At 41.8% G+C, this 17,640-nt stretch overlaps 2 protein-coding genes across 4 annotated transcripts in view; one reads left to right on the top strand and one right to left on the bottom strand.

The window, feature by feature from the left end:
• Positions 1 to 1,589: 1,589 nt before the first annotated feature.
• Positions 1,590 to 17,254, top strand: ANKRD40 (ankyrin repeat domain 40). Of its 3 annotated transcripts, none has more exons than XM_074888777.1 (6): positions 1,590 to 1,852; positions 4,846 to 4,994; positions 6,057 to 6,530; positions 7,380 to 7,561; positions 8,863 to 8,916; positions 17,204 to 17,254. In XM_074888777.1, the coding sequence occupies exons 1-6, from the start codon at positions 1,674 to 1,676 to the stop codon at positions 17,213 to 17,215; spliced, it is 1,050 nt and encodes a 349-aa protein (XP_074744878.1). In that variant the 5' UTR covers positions 1,590 to 1,673; the 3' UTR covers positions 17,216 to 17,254. The 3 variants fall into 3 exon arrangements, with proteins under 3 accessions (XP_074744878.1, XP_074744877.1, XP_074744879.1); XM_074888778.1 differs by lacking the exon at positions 17,204 to 17,254 and adding an exon at positions 10,622 to 11,369 and having other exon boundaries at positions 1,591 to 1,852; XM_074888776.1 differs by lacking the exon at positions 17,204 to 17,254 and having other exon boundaries at positions 8,863 to 11,369.
• ABCC3 (ATP binding cassette subfamily C member 3) overlaps positions 12,086 to 17,640 on the bottom strand; it is a 49,171-nt gene continuing 43,616 nt past the window's right edge. Inside the window, exons 26-31 of the mRNA XM_074888774.1 lie at positions 17,163 to 17,264; positions 15,992 to 16,138; positions 14,913 to 15,071; positions 14,371 to 14,537; positions 13,153 to 13,347; positions 12,086 to 12,516 (exon numbers count right to left, since the gene is read on the bottom strand). Of these exons, the coding sequence (XP_074744875.1) occupies positions 12,408 to 12,516; positions 13,153 to 13,347; positions 14,371 to 14,537; positions 14,913 to 15,071; positions 15,992 to 16,138; positions 17,163 to 17,264 (879 nt within the window). The 3' untranslated portion in view covers positions 12,086 to 12,407. The remainder of the gene's footprint in view (positions 12,517 to 13,152; positions 13,348 to 14,370; positions 14,538 to 14,912; positions 15,072 to 15,991; positions 16,139 to 17,162; positions 17,265 to 17,640) is intronic.

Below are 17,640 nucleotides of genomic sequence, written 5' to 3'. Positions count from 1 at the left end.
TTTGTGCTGATCCAGTGAAACCCACAGGACTCACAGCAGCCTTGCTCAGAGTCCCCGAGGGCTCCACGCAAACAGCTACCCGCAGTCTCCTCAGAAATCCGTCCGTAACGCTCCACTACGCAGGGCTGTAAGGCACCACAAAGTTCTTTCAAGCTTTGCAAGTTTGTAATGGTTTAACAACCCCCTGGAACTGTTGGAGCAGTTTAACTGAAATCGATGCAACACAACTTGTATGAATTTCCAGTCTTATTACCCCCAGTCTGGGTTTTGGGGGTAGGATAGGACAGAATCACAGAATCATCTAGGTTGGAAGGGACCTTGAAGATCATCTAGTCCAACCGTTAACCTAGCACTGACAGATCCCAACTCCACCAGATCCCTCAGCGCTGGGTCAACCCGACTCTTGAACACCTCCAGGGATGGGGACTCCACCACCTCCCTGGGCAGCCCGTTCCAACGCCCAACAACCCCTTCTGTAAAGAAATGCTTCCTAATATCCAGTCTAAACCTTCCCTGGCGCAACTTGAGGCCATTCCCTCTTGTCCTATCACTTATTACTTTGTTAAAGAGACTCATCCAAAGCTCTCTGCACCCTCCTTTCAGGGAGTTGGAGAGGGCCATGAGGTCTCCCCTCAGCCTCCTCTTCTCCACACTAAACCCCCCCAGTTCCCTCAGCCGCTCCCCATCAGTCCTGTGCTCCAGACCCTGCACCAGCTCCGTTGCCCTTCTCTGGACACGCTCGAGTCATTCAATGGCCTTTTTGGAGTGAGGGGCCCAAAACTGAACCCAGACATCGAGGTGCGGCCTCACCAGTGCCGAGCACAGGGGTAAGATCCCTTCCCTGTCCCTGCTGGCCACGCTAGTGCTGATACAAGCCAGGATGCCATTGGCCTTCTTGGCCACCTGGGCACACTGCTGGCTCCTGTTCAGCCGGCTGTCAATCAACACCCCCAGGTCCCTCTCTGACTGGCAGAGACGCGGGTGTTTGCTTTAGAAAACAGAACTGGGCCGTGGTTCAGCTCTTTGTATTGCTCCAACTACACCAAGGAAGGAAACAGGTACACTGGAGCCTAAGTACCATGGATTTCCCCAGCATGGTTGCACAGAGCAGACTGGACTAGAGATGGCTTGCTGTCTGGCTGGAGTTTGAAATTACTATTTTGGCTTTTTATAGTTGTGAAATTTTTACCAGCTGTTCTCTCCCCCGTAACTCACTTTAGGACAAGTCCACAGCAACCAAAACCAGCTTTTCAAAACAAATGATGCAAATTACAGGCATTACCTGTAATCTTTCCAGTTGATTTGCAAGCAGATGTTGATTTTTTTTTTCTTTAGGGATTAACCGATTTTGCTGAGAGTGCACAAAGATGACAAGAATTTCCTAAGACAGAGCAGCTGCATGAATCTAGAGCCCGCAAGAACAAACGGGAGGGCGGCAGAGCCGCGCACTCGCGATTAGAGGGTGTCGAGCGCTGCCCCGGGGCCGCCGCGTACCCGCGCGGGGCCGGGCAGCGCCGCCGCGACCGGCAGCCGGAACCCGATGCCCGGGCCGGGGTTGTCACCGGCAATAGGGTCCCCCGGCGGAGCGCGGCCCGGGCCCTGCGGGGGTGACACCGGGCGCGGCCCGCGGCCTGGCCGCCGCTCCCTGCCCGGCGCCGGCCGGTGCGCGGGCGATGAGAGCTCGGCCCGGCCCGGGGGCGGGGGGGGGCTGCGGCGAGATGGCGGCTCCGGCCGCGGAGCGGGAGCGGCAGGAGCGGCTGCGGGAGGCGGCGGCGCTGGGGGACGCCGAGGAGGTGCGGAGGCTGGTGGAGCTGGGGGTCAGCCTCAACTCCCAGAACGAAGTCAACGGCTGGTAAGGCCCTTCCCGCGCCGGCGGGCGCTGCTGCGCCGGTTCTCCCGCGCTAGCGCTGCCGGGGGTCACTCTTCCACGCGAAATACGAATCCGTTTGAATTTAGACTGGAATTAAAAGGTCGATCCGCTGCCAAGTACTCCTCGGTGTAGATACCTCTCTACAAAGAGATAAAAATGGTGGTGCAGCTGATAACCGCCGTCACAAACACGCGGCCCCTTCCCAGCCCCTGCTTGGATCCTGCGCTGGTTGCTGCTTCCCCAGGTCACTGCGGGGGTACTTTGTATTGATTTTGTTTTGTTTGTTTCTAGAAGGACATGTTGGCAGCCTGAGACAGCACAGGTAGTCAAAAGGCAAACCTCGGCTTGCCAATAAGTGTTCATGGCTAACCAGAAATATTTTTTATTAACTCCTAAATCAGGTTTGAAAATGACTTTCCCTTTCAAACAGGGAACTTGCAGCCTGTTTCAGTGATACATACAAACGCTCTGGTTTTGACATCTCATTCAGCTACCACCCGATGATGCTAAAACTGAGACTTTTCAGTAATAGACACTGGTACAAGTGGGACTCCATACATGAACACACACAAAATGTTCTCTGAAGCAGGAATTACAGGGAATGCTCAAGCATTTTTGGAGACTTGTTTTCTCTAAGTTCAGTTCAGCCCGTGTTTACCGTGCTGTATTGTGCTTGAAGTTGTAATTAAAAAGAATAAAATTAGGAAAAGAGCTAGTCTTTTAAAGAAGCAGGCTTGATCAGCAATTTTGAGAAGTGTGGGACACTTGCAACTTGAGGTTCAAAGTGTGGTGATTAAAATTAGAACTTGTAAAACTTTAAGAGAACTGATTCATAAGATGTTGAATTATCTTAGTTTGTAAGATAAGCAGCTGCTTGTCATCAAAATGAGTTCATATCTAAAACTGGAATTGATGAAAGAAATATAAAATATAATTATTTTAAAAAATAATGATCTGGTCATATTTAACTATGGCAATAAATGGATCTTCACTGTATTTAAGTTTGCTTGTAGAATTTAAATTTCTCCAATGACCTTCTCAGTATCTCTGATGCTAGGAGGTGCTGAGTACTTATGTTTTGATGCGTGTTGGGTCCATGGGTAGCTGGTACCATTCTGCATGAGACCATGTGAAGTGGTCAGGATGGATCCCAAAGTGAGGCCAGTGCTATTGAGGCTCTGTACCTTCTGTACAAACTAAACCTGCAGATTTTGCGCTCGGAGCAAACACGACCACGCTGTCTGCGCTTTTTCCCACCACTTTGGTCCAAACTAGTTTGTGACTTTGCAATGCAAATTCTGAACTCATGCAGGCTATTCACACTCGTGAAAAGTCCAGAAAACGCTACACAGAAAAACTAAACCAACCTGGTCTGAGTTTCGTGGAGCTTGTCTCAGATTCTGTGGGATCTTTGGTGTTAAAAATTCAGGAACACTTTCTGCTGGCAAGATTCTTTTATCCCGTTTAAAAATGGCACTTTCTAGCTGAAATGCACAGCCCAACCGTGGAGAGAGAATACAGGATTGTACAACATTGCTAGCAGTATCACCTCTGAAACACAGATTTTGTAGCACCCTTCCTGGGATAGTCTATGAAGAAAAATAATATGTGTACATACACTTACATTCACGTCTCTCCAATTAGATTCTAATTCCACATAACCTCTCGCTGCAGTGACTAGTCGCATTACCTTTAATTCAGAGATACTTTCTGCCATCAAGATGCATTAATTTTAGTAAGAAGGAATTGTAGAATCGAGCCTTTTGTTTCTGGTAAGATGGGTTTCATTAAGTCAGAATATATACAATGAATGAGGTTTTGCAAGTTACCTTGTCTTCTTGTTTTTTCCTGATTTGTATCCCTTCAAAGATCAGATTCTCTCTTTTCTCCTTTACATACTTCTACAGAAGAAAACTTAAAAGAGCAGAATTGTATATATAAAGTTGGGAGTTAATGCTCAAGATACAACTTTGAAGCCTAATGACTGTATCTTCTTAAAAAAACCCCAAGAAAATCCAAATGGAAAAGCTTTTTGGAGCTGGACTTTCAACTGAAACTTTTTTCCCTTATAAGTTTATTATTTATCTCTATTTTATTTAATTCTTAAAAAATAAATAACTAAACTTGGAGAAGGGTTAAGGGAACACACTTCTTCTGAAGCGTTTCCTTCAGCTGGAGCTAGAGAATTAAAATATAAAGGTTAGAGAAAGATCAAACACCACTAGAACCTGGGATAGGGAAGAATGGCAAGACTGTATAGTGAGTTATAATTTGTGTCTAGGTCCCTAACACTAAGCACTCAATAAGCTTTTAGGATATTTCTTTACTATGTCTTTCTAGGTCAGCAACTGCACATAATAATTTAAAAAAAATAGAAAAGCGATTAGTTCTGTGCATCTGTTACAGATTGCAGAAAACTATCTGCAGATGAAAGCCTGGGAATTGCTGGTGGAGCGAGTAGCAACTGGGCACAAAACTGTGCTTAGAAACTATGCTTATTTTAAACATTTTTACTTTCCAAAAAGTGCAAGTCATTGTGCTCACAGCATTAATTAAAGAGTAAAAATAACATCCTAGGGATGTGTCCCTGTTAGCTCACATATACGCACACACAAGTGTTTTAAGTAAAACTTATTCTTTCAAAGATTACAATAGCATAGGCAAGCTTTCTTTTTTATATTTATTTTTCCAGAAAAGTTAGTAGCCTAATAAATGACGAATTGAAAAGATCTTGAACTCTAAAAATACTACTACGGTAACTTGGTATCAAGAGCATTAGAGCAAGGGAAAACTACATCAGCAGGTGTCACTGCAGGCTCCAAACCCAGTGTAAATTTCCAAGGGAGATTGCAATTAAAATCTTTTTCATGTAGACATGCATTAAGTCTTGTTCTTGTCATAGGCAGCAAGAATGAGTGGAAATTAATCTGCTGTAATTTAGGATTTCAAACAGTGTTAACATTTTCCATGTGCAGGACTTGTTTGCACTGGGCATGTAAACGGAACCACGCTGCAGTGGTGGCTTACCTGCTGCACGCCGGCGCTGACAAGGAGATCCTCACGAAGAAAGGAGAAAGGCCGGCCCAGTTAACGTCAAAGAGAGAGATAAGGAAGATGTTGGGAGGTAAACCTATTGGCTATGTGGTATGATCCTCACAGACTCTAGTAAAAGGCTGTTTAACGCATGTATGTTCCAATCTTGCATGTGAAGATACCGTGTTTGGGTTTTAGTAATAACTGTGACTTGATTCCTAGAGTGTTTACATGGTAAGAAGTCAAAGTTTAAGAAAAGAGGATTACCAACAAATTCCATATCCAGCTAGCAAAATTTTTTTCTAAATTAGAAGAACAGTATTTTGAAAAACACCATGATTAAACCAGTGACAGATAGACGCAGCTTCCTATTTTCAAAAGGACAACAGGAGAAAAATCTCTCAAATTTGTGTGAAGCCCTTATATAAGCAACACCTAATTTTCCTGATGTTCTATGGAGCTTAGACACTCTCTTGAATAAATGGAAAATTAGCAGCCCAAAGAAACAGCTCATTAGAGGACATTAGTAGAGCACTTTTATCATATTTTGTAACTGTTGGAGCAGAGTAGGCATTGCTGCTAGAGGTGATAAGTAATTTGAAATGTGGTCGATTAACAACCTCTTTTCTCCCCTTTGTATTCCCTTGTCTGGTTTTGTTTTCATTATTGTCTCCCAGCTGTTGAATTGGTAATGTTTCAGCTCTCCCAGTACTGCGTGTTCTTTTCCCTTTATCCCCTGCCTTAATATCGAACAACATATTACCCTTTGTTTTTCATTGCCTTATACATTATGAAGACGGTAGCATTATACCACCAGAGACCATGTGCTGGCTATGGATTAAAACAAACCAAACCAAAGTATTGCAGTGTTTAGAAGCAAATAGCACCTCCAGAATTACTAGAATCAGACTCTGCTTTTGTGTTTACTGTATTGCAACACCTGAGCATGGTTCTGTTTACTGTAGAAAAAAAAGGCATAGTGCTTCCTGATTCATCTTTTAACCTGTGATGCTTTTAACACTCTGCTCCCTCCCCATTAAAAAAAAAACCAAACAAACAACTAAAACAACCAAAGAAACACCACAGCGCAATAGCAATACTTTTTTTTCCCCTCAAATCAGTCTTGGATAATGTTGTTTTGTTTGTTTTACAGTGGAAGATGACGAACTCGCAGACTTAAAGAAAGATTCGGATCTGCCAATCATCCCTAATTATCTGGCTAACCCACCTTTCCCTTACGTTTATAACACCATGAGTAACAGTATTCCAGATCCCTCTGTGAATGGGAGTATCTCACACTTGGAATCGCAAGATACCGACTCTTCTTCCTTACCTGATGTGGAGACTTACGGATGTGTGCCGTTAGCGCATGGGAACGCTGCTCCCGAGGCGGCTGGTAACGGGGGCGTGCCATCACTGCCCAGAGCGGCTGCTGCACCACCACCCTCCAAACCCGTCCTTCAGAGGGGTCCAGTTTACCAGGGCTCTGTGTCTTGGAGCAGAAGTCCCCCTTCGCCGGTTGTATCCCATCAGTCCGTACCTCAGCAGGAGAACGGCTCCTGTATGGGGCCTGTGCCAGCATTTCAGCCAGTTTTCTTCACAGGAGCTTTTCCACTTAATATGCAAGGTAACAGTAAAAGTCTCTTCTCGCTTTGTCTTAGAACTTCTGTCATCTTGGACGGTGAAAATAGACTAATTAGGATGACATGTATTCACAGCACTTCTAGAGATTTTCAGGTTCCCATGCTTAGGCATTCAGGAAACATTTGAAGGGCATTAAAGAGGCAGCTATCCTGCTTCTGCTGGAACTGTTATTGATGAAAACATTTGCTGTTTGTCTCAAATGCTACAAAAGCGTACAGACACCAGGGTAATCTAATTCTCTAAATAGCATACTCAAATAAAGAATGTGAGTAGGCAGCCAGTGGGCTCAAGAGAGAACCTCACTTGGCTCAATCTGCAGACCTGAGTCTTGAGGTGAACTGTTACACGATCTGCAGGTAAATTTTGCCTGCTCAGAGAGGAAAATCTGGAATTTCAGTTTCAGTTCAGAATTTCATCCTTGAAATAAAAGGTTCTGATGCCATGAATTAGCAATGAGAAGTTAACCAATGACCAAAAGAATCAAAAAACAATAAAAGCAATCTTGGATTGCTCAGGAAATTGATACCCAGTATAATCTGCTTTTAATTTAGCTTAAATCCAGTAAAATGGGTATTCACGCAAAGGTTCATACATGCACCACACACACTCGTTTAGATTTGTAATAATTTTTTCATATAGGTTGATAAAAGTCAATCTAATGAAAATTGTGGTCATACAAATCCAGTTGTTTGCTTTCTGAGGATTCTTGTATTGTTACAAATGATACAAAGAAGGTTAAAAGAACATAGAAATATCTGGAAGTTAGTATAGAGATATCTTTTCCAATTCCTTTATACATCTGCCTATTAATGTACCTTTTTATTTCTAATAGAACTGGTGCTTAAAGTTAGAATACAAAACCCTAATCTTAGAGAAAATGACTTCATTGAAATTGAACTGGACAGACAAGAACTGACCTATAAGGAACTGCTCCGAGTGAGTTGCCGTGAGCTGGGTGTTAATCCTGAGCACGTACAGAAGATCAGAAAATTACCAAATACAATGTTAAGAAAGGTAAGAACTGTCAATTCTGAAGTGCAGTAACTTAATAAAAAGATTTTCAGGTTACCATTAAAAAGGAATAATTTATTGGTCACCTGCCCATGTTGCAAAAAACCCCCCAGAAAACCCCAACACCAAAACAGAAAACCTCCCTTCAACTTCCAGCACTCACCAGTTGTTTGGGTTCTTTTAGTAAAAAGGTTCTCAAGTTTCTTGATCATTTCCATTCATAAACATTTGGTGTTGAGCCCAATTAATACCTGATTACTACCTTCTTAAGTTCAGTGCAATACCACACCACTGTGACCTGCCATCAGCATTTAAAAGGCCTGCAGTACTCACCAGAGCTCAGGAAGGACTGTATGCAGTCCTTTCAAAAAACAGAAAGCTGTTTCAGAATTATTGTGAGCGCAGGCCTCTGAATGTAACTGTCTTTTCCCTTCAGTGACATTTACCTGTGCAGCAAACAGAAAACGGACCTGCTGACCTGTTTCACTGATTCACCGTTGACCTTTCTTTCACTCTCAAATCCCTCTCAAGCATTGTTGGCGTCAGTCGTGGAGCTAATCTGATTACTCCTAGATTAATAGACTTCACTGTACTGCATCTTCACTGACTATAAGATGACTTATTCTTTGTTAGTCAAGAAGTGAATTAAAAAAAAAAGACATAAGCAATTCTGTCACTTGCCAATTTAGATTGTTGTTGAAAGGACTGGTTTTATTTCCAGCTCTAATTACTTCAGACTCTCTGGGTAGGACTGCAGGGCACTCACTGTTCCTTGAGGTGATACAAAACTAATTCTATTTAATGCTGTTTAGCAGCAGAGTACTGCTGCAGAGGGGATCAGAGCTGGAGCCTCTATCCCTGGGGGTGTCTTCCACTGCTCTCTAAAGACCTTGCCAAAGCCAGCCCTACAATGGTGCCGGGGCCGCTCCAGAGGAAGCTGTGTGCAGGACCTTCTTGGGTAGATGCAAGAATCAATTCATGACCTTCTAAAATTACCCAGGGGGGAAAAAAGAGGAGTTGGGGGTGGCATGTGGTAGATCTTTACAAGTGTAATTCCACTGATCACTGGCACTCACCATCAGTGTTACATTCGTTCTAAAAATAGACTTAAGTGAGTTGCTGAATAAGATCCCAGAATAAATATGATGCAACAGGATGTCTGTTTCCAGTTTACAGTAAAGAATTGTCATATTTATGGATATTTATAACATACCTTGTGTTAGTATAAGCCTATTATTTTAACTTACCTCTGCAAAATTGAACAGTTAGTTTATCATCTAATAATTTATTGTATTTATTTAAAGGACAAAGATGTTGCAAGGCTACAGGACTTCCAAGAACTGGAGCTTGTTCTAACAGTAAGCGACAAAAACTTACTTTTCAGAGTCTCAACACTTTCTGAACGGAGTGGTTATAACAAGAAGGCATCAGAACTTACATACTAATTGTTTAAAGAATAAAACAAAATATTTGTATCTCTAATTTTAAAATTACATTTGAAAGACAGTATCTATAAGGGCTAATGATGTGGAAAAATAATCTATTTTGTTAACCTTGAAATAAGCTAAAGTTGTTATGCACAGTTACAGTCTCTAGTTAATCTAAGGGTGATGAGTCTGCTCTCAAAGTAGCTTAATGCAAAGGAAGTATTGGTAGAACTATCTGTTAATGCAACACTTTTCCTTACAAAAAGATAATCTTGAAATACTGCAGAGTTCGCAGCTCTCAGGGAAAGGCTTACCTTAAACTGTTCTAGTAATTTGTTTGCTATAAAATAGCAGAGGTACTCAAGCTAAAGAACCTGCCATGAAACCCATTTAATCTTTGTACTGAGTCCATTACCATTAACATTCACTTTTTAGACCGTGTATTTTAAGTCATATCTTATTTAGAAGGAAAAAAACAGAAAGGTTTAAATCTGTGGAAGAAGCACAAAACTATGTCTAGTTTAAATACTATCAAGTGACTTATTACCTGTGATTTCTTAATCCCTGTTTACACTTTTCCCTATTTCTCAGGTTGAAAATAAAAAGTGATAGTACTTATCCAAATCATAAATACGCTCTCAACCAAAATCCCTTTTATTTGTTGTCTGTCAATACCTAATATTGACATGTGCAATTTAAAGTACTATTTTTGTTACTTTATTGACAACACATCTCTCCAACGCTGCTTTAATTTCCCCTTTTAAAAGCACAAAAATTGTGATTTTATTTTCCTTTTACTTCTACATTCCCGAGAAAGATCACATCTTGAACCTTTAAAAGTTGCCTGTGTAAAAAGAAACTAGTGAAATGCCCAGGATTTTCTGGGCTGATACAAAATCCTGATGTTCCTATGCAATATATTTCCTTTTTTTCCCCAATGACTTGTGTTTACCCATATTCTTAACTGAAAAAACCACCCCAAACTTTTATTTCCACTTAAAATTCAGAATTAGACTTCTTTGCTATGAAATTCTGGAATAAATAAATTGAAAAGTATTTAAGAGCTGGGTTTTATCTAATTTTTTTTTATTTTAGTATTTACTCAGTCATTTGCATTAGAGGAAGAGTTCTGTTCAGGTAGCCTAACTGTAAAGGTGTGTACTATGAATTAGATGAACGAACTAAAGTACAAGATGTAACAGGCAAACAGAATGTACCAAACCGGACTGAATTTCCCTCTTTCTTCATCTTCCCCCTTCCTTCCCCCCAGTTTCTCTGGAAACTACAGCAACCAAAGGATTTTATGGTCTTAAGTAAGAATTTGCAGCCCGAGTTAGCTGTACACTCTATGTGGCCCTGTGAATGGGAGTTGTAGGTGTAGCATGCTGAGCAGGGAGCCACCCCAAATAGCTGGAGGAAATGCTGAGGCTAGAGCTGCACCTGAAATCCGTACTGCTCCCGTGACCCTCTGACTGGAGCTGGGTATCCACCACAGCCCTGTCTCCTTTCTCCGAGGCTGTGGCAGGGAAAGACAGAAGTTGGTTCTTCCCCTGCAGTCAGAGGGGTCACCTGTACTACAGCTCATGCAACAGGACGTGGTGCCCAGCTTCACCCCTGCTCTCTCTTTCCCATCCAGTGACTAGCACTCTGCAAAGGGAGCAGCTTCCGCAGCAGTGACTGAGCACACAAGAGGGAGCCCTCTCCCAATCTGCCTTGTAGTCGGATGTCCAGTGTTCACCTGGAAGCACAGATCCATGCAAACACCAAATTTCCTGTGTGCCAATTAACTAGACTGAAGCTCAGTCTCCTAAGGCTAATAGTAGAACATTTTGTCACAATAAAATATCCTCTTCTGAAAAGTGTTCGAGGTCAAGTGTGGTCTGAGTCATTGGCAGTACCTGTTTTTATACCACATTGCTGGTGTATTAACCTCTGCATAATGGAATAGAATTGTTGTTCCTCGTATCACACTTCATTGCATTCTCCCTGGCACGCAGAACAGACAGGGTTTAGGCATCGGCTGTCCAAACGCCAGCTAAATCCATGAAGGTACCAGGATTCACCACTCAAACCTACGAGAGAAAAGCTCAGCTGTTGGCTGGGTGACTCTGTTGTTACACTGATATCTTGCACAGATGCTGATCGCTATCTATGCATTCCGAGGATTATTTTTATACCTTATGCAGTTTATACACAGAAGATACTATTAACACTCCTAACAATCTGATCAGTGTTTAATCGTTACCTTACTGTATATGATAATTCATTACTTTGTGCTCTGCTATATGAAATGTTAATGTCAAATGCTTGGCTGCAGATTCTTCTTTCTATTTAAGAAGTATTATTTGTAATAATTAATAAATGATTATTTTTGTCTTCTCAAAGTTTTTGTGAACTTTACTCGTGGAAAAACATAGGAATTTTTTGTTGCCAGGTAGGTTTCTAGAGTGCTCGGTGGAGGAAGTGAACAACTAAAGCAGAACATGTTCTGTCGGATTCTAGCAGCAAATACTGTTTAAACACAGTACTCCCTTTATTTGAGGAGGCTTGGTTATCAATAATAAGGTAGATACTTATTTCTGCAAAAGAAATCACATATTATTTCAGGTGAATAAGTGCTGAATGAGATAAATTATATACACATCTGTTCAGCATCCATGTTAAGCTTAAGTGGAGACTTACTCATAGTGACTTCATACATAAGAGAGAGCAAAATGATAATACTTCTGTGCCAGTCGTGTCCCTGCAGGCTTACGTGGAGTCCACTAAATTGGTAGAAATTGTGTAGTGAATGATTTATATTAAGCCATCTATAGGTTTAGTTTTATATACACTTTACTCATAATTCTCCTGCTGAAGAGGAATTTTATAATACTAAAGTGGCCCAGGGCAGGGCTACCAAAGGTCCTGGGCTGGCTCGCAGCCCTGAAGCCGTAGCATTCAGCTCCCTTGTCCCGGGGGAAGTACTAAAAGGAATAGGTTGGAACCACTCACAGATTACACATTATCTATTTTTCAGCTGAGTCACTGCTTAACTGGGCCTGTCTTTCCACTTCAAAACCAATGAATCCTTATGCAGAAAACACACAAAACAGGTGTATTTTGTACCATTAATATAATTTACTAATTACAAACCTGAATACAGTACATATTGTCCTGTGATACATCCATTTTCTTGGCAGAATGTTTGGCATTCTTTGGGAAAAAAGCATATAATAAAATACTTTATGTATAAAGAAAATATTTAAAAATATAAAATTCACTTTCTGGTCCTTATAATTGTAAAATACTTTGTTCACATATCACAAGTTTAATCTACTACAAAAACTGGTTTGTAAATTACAGTACATTCACAAGTCACTTTTGTGGCAAGTCAGTAATATCTAAAAAAACCTAAACCAAAAACCCAGGGGATCTTCTTTTCATGCTAGTCCAGCATCTTTGGCCATACTGTAGAAAATACCCTTCGATGCTATAAGGCTTGCAGGTGTATCGAATTCAGCTATGGTTCCATTGTCTAGAACAAGAACCCTGTGCAAAACAAAAGGTGGGTGGAGGGAAAGATATGTCAGAGAATTCCTTGCAAGAAGTGTGATAGCCCTTTTTATCATCAAGCAAACTGCTCTAATCTTTGCCTTGCCTTTGTTTTGCTCAATTATTTTCACTCATTGAAACACAGCAGATGATAAACATTCTCCCTGAGCTGCTGCTTGATTAAAAAAGGTGCAGGACAGTCACTATCTCCCAGGGGTAATAAGGGGGGTGGGAGTGTCATACTGGTGGTTCTGGAATTGAAAATACAGTACCAGAAAGCCAAGGAGATAAAAGCTCATGAAATATAGTAATATACTTTAAAGTAATTAATATGACATCATGTTAGTGAAAAAGTTACAGCAGCTGCTCATTTCAAAAGGATCCATAAGCTTGCAGCTGGGTAGGATCTCTTGTGTGGCTCTGGTTAGCGAATACAGAACCTGTTTCTTATGCCAACAGAGGCAAAGTCAGGTCTGGATACTCTAGGATTATACAGCTTAAACATCATTGCTTACATACTACCTGACAAGAGCATCAGTGTGACTAGAGACAAACCAGATCCTTTTAAGTGCTGATTCATACACCCAGTAAACCAGTGAGCCTCCTCGCCACTCACCATTAAGAGATTTTTACCTTGTGTAATCCATAATTGTGTTCAGCCTGTGCGCTATTGTCAGCACTGTGCAGTCTTCAAACTGGGTCCGGATTGTCATCTGGATAAGATCATCTGTCTCGAGGTCGATAGCCGCTGTCGCTTCGTCTAGGATCAAGATTCTGGTCTTGCGAAGCAGCGCTCTTGCCAGACAGACGAGCTGTCTTTGGCCAACGCTGCAAGCAGAGACAGGGCTTTCACAAATGACACCCCACTGCCCTTAGCTCTCCACTGCTCAGAATCACTCGTGCTAGAGCAGATTTATTCATCACGTAAAGTTACCAAACAAAAAAACCAGTATTTAGCAAACAGCCTGAGCTAACACACACATTGCAGTGTCGCTCAGCTAGTTCTAGCGTATGTGTTCACTTACTGCCTGACCCTGTACTGACAGAGCCACCAAATGCCCCCTTTCTATCACTGTGACCAAAGACAGGGAAACTAATGGTTACAACGCTTCTGCCTGAGTTTTCAGAAACACATACAGTTGTAACAACAGTGAGCATATGCAAACTTTAACAACAAAAAAAAAAAGATTAAAAAAAAAAAAGAAAAAAATGTTCTGAAGCTGTAAGTCCTTTCTACTATCTAAAAAAAATTAAGTATCTGGGCAGCCCACACTTCCTCCCCTGCTACAAACGCACCCCAGACACAGGCTCTGTCCGAGTGTCTCTGCGGGATGAGGAAGGAGCTGAACATTGATCACATACATAATGTGGTTACCTCACAGTCTCCGAAGCCAGCACTGCTTATCAAAGCATGGCATTTTAGCATCCCCATTCATGTCTTCAGGGGTCTTCCAAATAATAATGGAAAACAGACATTGCTGAAGTGTCAGTTTAGGCAGAGGCCCCTTATTCAGCACAGCTGTTACATATGTTATCATGGCATTTCCCTTCCTACCAAACCATGTTTAAGGGACTGCCTATTCCTAACACCCTGTCATCCTGAGACTTCCTTCTTTACTGGTAAGACAGGATTTTGGTTTGGGAGAAATCCTTCCCAGCAGCAAAGAAGAATCAGATCATTTGTGGCAGAGACAGAACCGTAGGCAAATGTTGGAGCCTTAGTGGTTTTCTTGAAACAGGAATAGGCGGCTAAATCATTTCAGACACAACAGACTACAGTGTAAACCTGTGCTCAGGTGTTACTCACTGAATGAAAGCTCAGTGTACGTTTCTAGTTCAAGCATTCCTCACCTAAGATTTTCTCCACCTTCTGAGCATTCATAGTCCAACATGGATGGCTGACTGCTGACAAACCTCTTCAGATGAGACAGTTCAAGAGCTTTCCATATTTCTTCATCTGAATACTTATTAAATGGATCCAGGTTCATCCTCAGTGTTCCAGAAAAGAGAACAGGATCCTGGATATAAAACCAACTTTCTTAGACAAGTGCTTTAGCTGTTTTAAGCACAGGTATTATGAGTTACCGCTCTGAAGTCTCCATTGCATTGCAGGTAGGCCACCTCCCGATCCCATCCACTCTGAAAATACATTACGTTATACACACCCAAAACTCAAGTTCCAACTGTAAAGATGGTTTATCCTAAATCCTGTTTTATCACCGCGTGTCAGCTTATAAGGTGGCAGGACAGGACCACTTAAAGTATAAACAGTTTGTTTTTCTGAAACAATTTTCTGAATGTAACAAAGCATTTTCCTCTGTGGATAAACCACTATTTATGGTTCACTAAGCTGTTAGAGATTCTTCCTTTACTGTGATACACAGAAACAGTACCTGAGGAATAATTGTTAGCCTCGATCGAAGGTCATGAAGGCCAATCTCTGAAATTTTCACACCATCAATTTTAATTTCCCCTTTTACAGCTTCCAGGATCCTAAAGAGACAAAGCGTCATGGAGGACTTCCCTGCTCCGGTTCGGCCAACAATTCCAATCTACAACAAAGCATATAGTTAAAATCAAAAACAAAACCCAACAAAAAAACCCCAAACAAACTTCCAAGTTTCCTCTAAGAATCAGACACAAGATCTGAATCTCAGAAAGAATGTAACCATCCTTCCCTAGAAACCTGTGTCATACACTGTAGTGTATATATTGCCATTCCCCTAATTTGAATGATATTGCACATAAATATGTACATAGGCCTAGAGCCATCCGACATAACTTTGGGTGATTAGCTGACATACCCATGCTAGGAGTCCAGTCACTCAAGAACAAGAAATAAAGACTTTTCAGAGGGTAATTCAGACTTTACTGTAAGCACGTGTACCTCCATTCCATAAGGCGGCTGTCATCCTGTCTGCTTAGTATAATTCTCTTCTCTTTTAATAACAGCCTGTTAAGGGGAGGACTTTCCTATGCTAATTATTCTGTACCAGCATGCAAACCTCAGAACTTCCTACTGAAGCATGAAGAAATGAATCTTCCAGAACAAAGACAATTTCCTGATTAAGGAAGAAAAGAATGTCATTTCCTTCCATGCCAAAACTTTCACAGGGAAAGCCAGAGAGCAGAAAAACTGGAATTCCTTCTCCCATCTGCACCGCTTCAGAAAAGCGTTCTTATCACTGAATTTTTGTCACTTATGCTGGTGCCTCCCACATGGTGTACAGCAGCCTGTTGCCAGCCTAACTTGGAAAGTCCAGTAAGTCCCATGCAAGTGGTTCTACTGGTCCCAGCCTGGAGGATACTGTCACACCAACAGCACGGCTGTCACTGCTGGCTCCTGCAATGCCAGCTTGAGTAGGCCTCCACTGCTGGGGCAAGTGTGCTTGTAGCCCCTGGCCTCTACTCCCCAGTTGTCACTGGAGGCTCAGAGCAAAGTTCTAGCAAAGACGCACAGCTGGTAACTCACCTTTTCTCCACCGTGCACTTGGAGGTTTAGATCCTTCAGCACTAGATCCAGGCCCTTCCTGTACCTCACTGAATAGTTCACAAACTCCAGCTCCCCCCTGGATGGCCAGTCTGCTGGGGGACTCTTGCCCTCTATGACCCAGGGAGCCTAAGGAAAACAGAAGTCAGAAATGCCTCATATAGGTTTAAGAAAAAATAACTGAAACTAAGATACAAACATTAACTTTTGTGCATTACTAGAAATATATCTGATAAATCAAATCTCCATTATCAAAAAAAATTTATAATAATGGGGCAGAAACATGGGTTTCTAAGTACCCATCCATTTTGGTCTTTGTTGTGACGTTTACAGGAAAATAAGTCTGAGCATACAGGGCCAAATCCTCAATGGATATAAATTTACGTTTTCTCCATTAACTTTAATAGAACACTGTCAGTTTCATGCCAGCTCAAGCTCTGGCTTATAACATGTATCATGCATTTTGTCTAGCTTCCTTTTAGCTTCCAGATTAAATACTTAATCTCCAGAACTGTACACTGCAGCTCCCCTCAGATCCTCCATTTCCTAATTCTTAGTCTTCCGTCATGTACACAGGGCTACAAAACCCAGTGTGTCCACAGAGCATCACATTTCCCAGCATAGCTCCATCTGCCACCTTTAAAAGTCTCTGGCAACAAAGGTAGATGATTAGATGATTTGCCTGGATTAGGCAGTACAGTGTTCCTAGAGATGTTCTTCTCTCATGGGGGATGAGGACTGATTAAGCTGATTAAATAGAAATACTATTGAAAACATGTGCACAGCCTGATAATTGTACTGCAGCTGTGCTCACTATCAGGATCACAGCACCATCCACGCAGGTAGGGCTACACATCAAACACTTCAAACCCAATGGGAGCAATATTCTGATGGTGAAACTCATCTCTGTTGTGCTATAGCCACTCACAGTAGCAGGAAATGAGATGCTAAGAACAGGCTGCATGACGGCAGTAATAATTTGGAGCTGTGATAGCATAAATTACAGTTTAGAGAGTGACATTTGTTCACGTTAAATGATAACACTCTCAGAGCAGGAACTGTCTCTCAAGAATCTAAAGAAAGACCACGTAAATGTGTGCATTAAAATTTCACCACGCTTGTTGGTGAGCATGCTTGATGCTTGGTAGCTGACCTCTGTTTCAGTTTCTGAATACTCTTTTATTCTTTCAACAGCCACAATGTTAGTTTCAAGTTCAGAAGTCATTCGGACCATCCAATTCAGAGACAAGGTCACCTTGGAGAAGACAAGGAACAAAATATCAACCACAGAGGAACAACAAAACCAGACACTGCTATTAAGACATGGATTCACATTAATATTACAAATGGAATAATTACCTTCACATTGACATTAATACAGTTACTGGGACAAGAAGTCTACAGATAATCAGGTGCTCATGTGAAGAAGCATATGCCTCCCACAGTGATTTAACAAATGGCCCTCTCAGAAAAGTTGGTTGGAAGTCATTTCCCTAGTCGTGGGTCTCACTGGAAAATTGCTAACAGCAATCCTGCACACTCATGGTATCTAAAAAGCTTCTGACAAGAGTGAGGCCATTAAATCTGCTAAACTATCCACAGCTTGGTTGAGTATAGTTTATCTTGCCTAT

This window comes from Strix uralensis, chromosome 19 (genome assembly GCF_047716275.1).
Source record: "Strix uralensis isolate ZFMK-TIS-50842 chromosome 19, bStrUra1, whole genome shotgun sequence".
Lineage (NCBI taxonomy): Eukaryota > Metazoa > Chordata > Aves > Strigiformes > Strigidae > Strix > Strix uralensis.
This window is presented reverse-complemented; position numbering and strand designations above follow the sequence as displayed.

Bases quoted from the DNA above. Each gene is read 5' to 3' on its own strand.
- ANKRD40 (XM_074888776.1), top strand. From the start codon at position 1,674: ATGAGAGCTCGGCCCGGCCCGGGGGCGGGGGGGGGCTGCGGCGAGATG. The intron at 4,995-6,056 runs GTAAACCTATTG...TTTGTTTTACAG, and splicing joins GATAAGGAAGATGTTGGGAG to TGGAAGATGACGAACTCGCA. The intron at 7,562-8,862 runs GTAAGAACTGTC...ATTTATTTAAAG, and splicing joins CAAATACAATGTTAAGAAAG to GACAAAGATGTTGCAAGGCT.